Raw genomic sequence first — 6,000 nt, forward strand, 5'->3', positions numbered from 1 at the left:
AAGATACAATCTGCTCGTGTTCATGCACACTTCACACACGCACGCACACACTGTCAACCGAGGCACTATATTATCACAGAAAAAGCTCAATAAAGCCACATGAGGTCTGTAACAAAGCTTTTGGCAGACAGAACCCTGGGCTGTGTGCTTTCCCCACGGAGCAGACCACCCTCTCTGTCCGCTCCAAAAACAATATTAAAAACACACCATCCCCTGTTGCTCCCCAAATTTATGGGTGTTGCAAGTCTCGCAAAGGAAGCACTTTTTGGTTTGAGTTTTTATGATTCCCTGTCTCATAAAGTATATCTTATCAGATCTCCCTCTCTCCGTGGAGGGAGAAGACACTGGGGCCCCGCGCCGCTCGCATGCTAATGCAGCTTTGGAGCGATTGCCGAGCTCTAGTGGTTAATTGATTTTGTGATTAGCGGCAATTAGCGCTGATTACATCAGACCTGAAGAGGACCCTTGTGTCTTCCTCCTCTCTGTTTGTGTCACTCACAGAATATTTCCCTTATCTCACAGGTATCCGTTCCCCACGGTGTTCAGCAGCTGCAGCAAGAAGGACCTGACGGCCAGTTTTGAAAAAGGCGTCGGCATGTGTCTGTTCAACATGCCTGAGGTCAAGGTGCTCTATGGCGGGCAGAAATGCGGCAACGGCTACGTGGAGGAGGGAGAGGAGTGTGACTGTGGAGAACTGGAGGTGAGAGTGCTATAGGTCGTGGGAAACGGTCCTCGTTTTTGTTTTGTTTTTTTATCTCCAGACTTCTTGCAATTCTTCAACATTCTCGTTTTATGCCCCTTCTTCTTAACTGCTACCCATAAATCATTTTTAATTATATTTCCCACATTTGAGAGCAGAAATGCTGGTGGGGGTTTCTGTAACCATGGCACAAACTAAGGTTTCCCAAAGTAAAAAACAAAACCTCCTCCCTTTCGGCGCTGACGGCACAAAACTCTTCAGACAGTCTTCAGAAAATGACCTTAGAGATATGAGTGTAAATGTATTCATTCTGTGCACTGAACAGGTGTTCGAGAGGAGGGTTGTCAGATCGCGGTGCAGTTCGCTGAGAGGAAACATCGCTGACAGCTTCACCCTGTCAATTATTTAAATGAATCTGCAATGGCATGCACATACGTAATGGTGGCACGCGTTGCTAACTGCTCTGACTGCAGCATGATGAAACGGTTAATCCTGATGCAACTGACATTCAGCAGAGGCAGGCTGACAAGAACTGAGCTGTGAAATATGAAGGAGACATCTATTATGATTTGGAAGGATATTTTGAATTATATAACAGCCTACGTGAGAGAATGCCTTGTTTTTTTGCCATTTGTTTACACCTTTATAGCCCAGTGAGTTGGGTTTTTTTTTTTGTTTGTTTTTTTGTGAGCTGTTCATGCCTCAGCCAGGGTCAGGCTGAAAGTGGCCTTGTCCTTCAAAACAAAGAACTGACATAAACCCCGCAGGCCTGAGCCAGCAGCGATAATAAAGCTCTCCACAGAGTTGAGCGGCGTCACGCCAACCCAGGCCAGATCTGAGTGCTCAGACTGCACCTCTCTCCACCATTAAAAAGCCTCATTAAAAAAATCCTGGGTCCAATTCCTCACAATCAGAGGCTACTTCTTTTCAGCGCGACTCCTCCGCCTCCTTTGGCCCCAGGGACCATGGGAAAGGCCCTTAATGGTTTTTTAGGCTGAAAGAAGTTCTGGAAGGCCCATCATGTCAGCTGAGTCCCCTGCCAGGTCCATCCATCTACTTCCTCCCGAGTCTCACTGCACTCAGCTGTACAGTACGTTCAGACCGTAATGGCAAAGAGAGAAAGAGCTGACCCTCGGGGGGGGGGGTTCCGCCCGCCTCTGTGTGAGATCATACGCGCACCAGCGGACATACACATCGTATATGCTGAGCCCCCGATTGAGAGCTAGCTTCCAACTGTATCAGCAGGCAGAGAGCTGCTGATTGGTGCAGGGCATGGCTCATGATAAAGGCTAACATGAAACAGATGGGCCTCCATGGTGAGAGGAGAAATGTTACAGGGATGGTGCAGATTCTGTTTGTCTCTCTCCCCCTCTCTCTCTCTCTCTCTCTCTCTCTCTCTCTGCACCACAAAAAAAAAAAAGGACAAGAATGTCTTAAATCTTGTTTTAGGAGGATTTAATCTTTGTTGTCACTGTCCAAAACAAACAATCCTATCAAGCACCTCTCACATTTGATTATTAAACTCGCTTGATTTTTCTGAGTAAGAGATTCAATCTGTGTTTTGGGTCAAGATAACAAAAAGCAGGTTTGAAAGGCTGGTTCCACGGTTGTCATGCTAATATTCCAAACAACCTAAGATTAAAAAAACAAACGCTGCAATTATATGGTTTTCTTTTCATACTTTGTTAAAGAGCCCACTGTTCACTGCAAAAACAATGCATAAAGTAAATAAAGTAAATAAAGTAAGTGGATACATTTTATATTGAGATGTAAAAGCTGGTTGGGCCTCAGCAGACCGCTACGCTAGCTTTAAGAAAAATGATACTTGACCCACGTATGGGTTCACTTCCTGACTGTGGCAGATGCTGCTTTTCTCACTCCTACCTGCACAGAGGTTGCGTGATTGGTTGGGTGAGGGGAGAGTAAATCTGCGTGCGTTGCAACCTGCTGGTAAAAGCTCCTCACGCTAATTTTAAAAAATAGCAGAAGAATTTGTTTCTTCTTTTTCGGACACTTCTGTGTCGTGCTGCAGTAGAATATGAATTTCTACATTTAACAGAATGTAGGAAACCGTTTTTTAAATTTTTTTTTTTTTTTTTTTTTACAGTTTTATGGTCAGATACTGTGTGACATGGTGGCTTAACTTTTGTATCACTTCAATCCTTTGCTTACCCCTCTTTCAGTTTTTTGTTTAATACTGCCATTGCCATTTTCCCTGCATTACACAATATTTTGCTTGTTTTTTTGTTTAGTTTTTTTTTGTTTAGTTTTTGTTTTTCTTTTCTTTTTTCCTCTCCTCATTTTTCTATTTCCTTCACCACCCTGCTCATGGTTCCAGGGGTCTGAATGAGCTTGTCAGATGGAAGCATTGTTGTTTTTAGAGAACTAGAAACTGCTGTTTCCTCTCCTCTGCCAGGATTTTGAGTCCTTCTAGGGTTGCATTCGCTCTGATAACAAAGTCTGAGCGTTTGCTCTGAGGTGAAATATGATCTCTTTGTGTTGAGTTAAATTTTCTTTACTTTTGCTCCCCCTCACTTCCATTCCCTCTCTCTGCTTTTCCATCTGAAGGAATGCATGAATCCCTGCTGCAATGCTACTACCTGCACTCTGAAGGGAGACGCCGTCTGTGCACACGGACAGTGCTGCCAGGACTGTCAGGTGAGAAATATACTGACTAGCCGGCCATGACAGTTTCCTACAATGCATCTTGACATGAAGATATTTTCTCTGATCAGCTTTAAATCAGCACCAGTTAATGAAATTTGGTAGATATTTCTCCAGAGCTCTTTACAGCTCACTGCATATTTGTCTAAGCTTCCCTCTGGGTCTTTGTCTTCATGTCTGTTTCTCGGTGTGTGTTTCTGAGTGTAGCTGAAGCCAGCAGGCACTCCATGCCGTGAATCCAGTAACTCCTGTGATCTGCCTGAGTTCTGCACTGGCAACAGCCCTCACTGCCCCTCCAACGTCTACCTGCACGACGGCCACGCCTGCCACAATGTGGACGGCTACTGCTACAACGGCATCTGCCAGACTCATGAGCAGCAGTGTATCACACTGTGGGGCCAAGGTACATTTTGCACCTGATACTGTCTGTGAATTGTTCAGTAATGGTCGCCAGCTTTTTCATGTGTTTCACTGTGTGTCGTAGGGGCCAAGCCGGCTCCGGGCATCTGCTTTGAAAGGGTGAACTCAGCAGGAGACCCTTATGGCAACTGCGGCAAGGACTCCAAAGGCTCCTTTGCCAAATGTGAAGCACGGTAAGACCTGATGTTGCCATAGAAACCAGTGATTGCATTAAATTGTGTGCCATTTGTGGAATACAGTGAAGGGTATATACTGTGGTTACTCTGTAAAGAGACGTTTTTCATTTCTACAGACTGGATTGTGTGTTATTGACTCTAGTGCTGAAACAATCAGCTGATTCATCGATGAGTTGTTTAAGTAATTAAAAAAGCAAAAATTGGTTCCAGCTTCTGAAGTGAAATGTGAAGAAATGTGCTGTGTTTCTCTGTTTTATATCATTGTAACCCTCACATCTTTTGGCTAATTGACTGTTGCATGGATAGAATAAGCAATTTAAAGACCTCACATTGGGCTCTGGCAACTCGGAATGGGCTTTCTTCACAGTTTTTTGACATTTTATAGACTAAGCTATTAATCAAAAAATAACTGGCACATTAAACAATGGAAATGATCATTAGTTGCAGCCCTGATTGCGGGATACAGAGCAATGCAGCACGTTACAGAATCTCCCAGGTTGTGGTGTGAGAACAGCACAAACAAGCTCCCTGTTCTGCAGTTTCTCTAATTGGCCAGCTAGAGTGAGAGCAGAAATAATTGCATATGTACACATTTGGGAAAAACTGTGACATGTTATTAAATTATCACATTGTTATTCTCCCTGTTGTTCATTCTGTTTACAGAGATGCTAAATGTGGCAAAATCCAGTGTCAAGGAGGAGCTAACCGCCCGGTAATTGGCACCAATGCTGTTTCCATAGAGACAAACATACCCCTGCAGGAAGGGGGAAGGATACTGTGCCGCGGCACACACGTCTACTTGGGTGATGACATGCCCGACCCCGGCCTGGTCCTGACGGGCACCAAGTGTGGAGATGGAATGGTGAGAGCTGAGGCCAGAGACGGTTAAATACATCCAGTGTACACATACACACACACACACACAGACACACACACACACACACACACACACACACACACACACACACACGCATGCGACACCACACCACACATGCAGCACACAGATCAGTCAGCAGCGAGCAGCTGACTCATTACGCGTGATTGACAGTAACTAATGTGTACTCAAGTACTGTACAGTTTTGAGGTGCTTTTCTGATGTATGTTCTCTTTGTGCCGGCCTAGACATCGATTGTACTACAGGTGAAAGAGAATTACTGTACTTTTTACTTTAATTAATTTGTTATTTTTGTATAGATTAAGATTTTACATAGAACACATATGATCAGTTGACAGTTTGTAAGATTTGTTGCAGTAAGTAATTGAAACTGAACCAGCTAGAACATTAAGAGCTTCTTACACATTAAGGCATTAGTAATACTGTACATAAATGAATACCTTAATATGTCAGTAACACATAAAGGATAAAAATGTGACTCTATCTTTAAATAGTGTCATTAATCAACAGATCAAGCAACCAACCCTACGATTAATAGATGACCTGCTTATTTCACCTGCAGCTACAGGCAGGTGCTGCACAATTACAAATGAGGGACTCTGAGTACTCTACCAAAGAGGACAGAAAAGAATATATCTGATTAAATATGTAATTCAAAGACGAGCACGAGTACAGAAGCCTTGAAAGACAAGTTACATTTTTTTGCTATATCATTTTTCTAAGTTTGTGTTTTCTTCATCTGTATAAACAACCCCCAAGAGACAAATGAAGCAGTTTCTTTCTTTCCTTTTCTTTTTCACAGATGAAAAAAAAAAACAAAACAAAAAACTGATCCTGGCAAAAAAAAAACTAAAATTCTCACCTGTCTTTCAGGGCTTCCGTACAGAGTGTTTTACAAAGGAAGAATAAAGATGTTATTCTACATGATAAGTTCTTTTACTTTAGTACTTCAAGTAACAATTTTGAATGTAGGACTGTAATTTGCATTCATTTTTTTCATTGCAGTATTGATACTTTTACTTGAGTGAAGGGATTTCTGGCTCATGGTGTTAGCGATCTGTAAGCCACCTGTTAAAACACAACAGAGACGTGCTGCCCGGATGCCTGAAGCAAGAGTGGAAAAAAGTGATGTGCAGTGACTAAGA

At 43.0% G+C, this 6,000-nt stretch overlaps 1 protein-coding gene across 1 annotated transcript in view; it reads left to right on the forward strand.

The window, feature by feature from the left end:
- Positions 1-6,000, forward strand: part of LOC111220075 (disintegrin and metalloproteinase domain-containing protein 12-like) — a 73,970-nt gene that overhangs the window by 58,018 nt on the left and 9,952 nt on the right. Inside the window, exons 12-16 of the mRNA XM_022743029.1 lie at positions 523-700; positions 3,269-3,358; positions 3,572-3,767; positions 3,849-3,957; positions 4,624-4,822. Of these exons, the coding sequence (XP_022598750.1) occupies positions 523-700; positions 3,269-3,358; positions 3,572-3,767; positions 3,849-3,957; positions 4,624-4,822 (772 nt within the window). The remainder of the gene's footprint in view (positions 1-522; positions 701-3,268; positions 3,359-3,571; positions 3,768-3,848; positions 3,958-4,623; positions 4,823-6,000) is intronic.

Source organism: Seriola dumerili, unplaced genomic scaffold (assembly GCF_002260705.1).
Source record: "Seriola dumerili isolate Sdu_G_001 unplaced genomic scaffold, Sdu_1.0 BDQW01000068.1, whole genome shotgun sequence".
Taxonomy (NCBI): domain Eukaryota; kingdom Metazoa; phylum Chordata; class Actinopteri; order Carangiformes; family Carangidae; genus Seriola; species Seriola dumerili.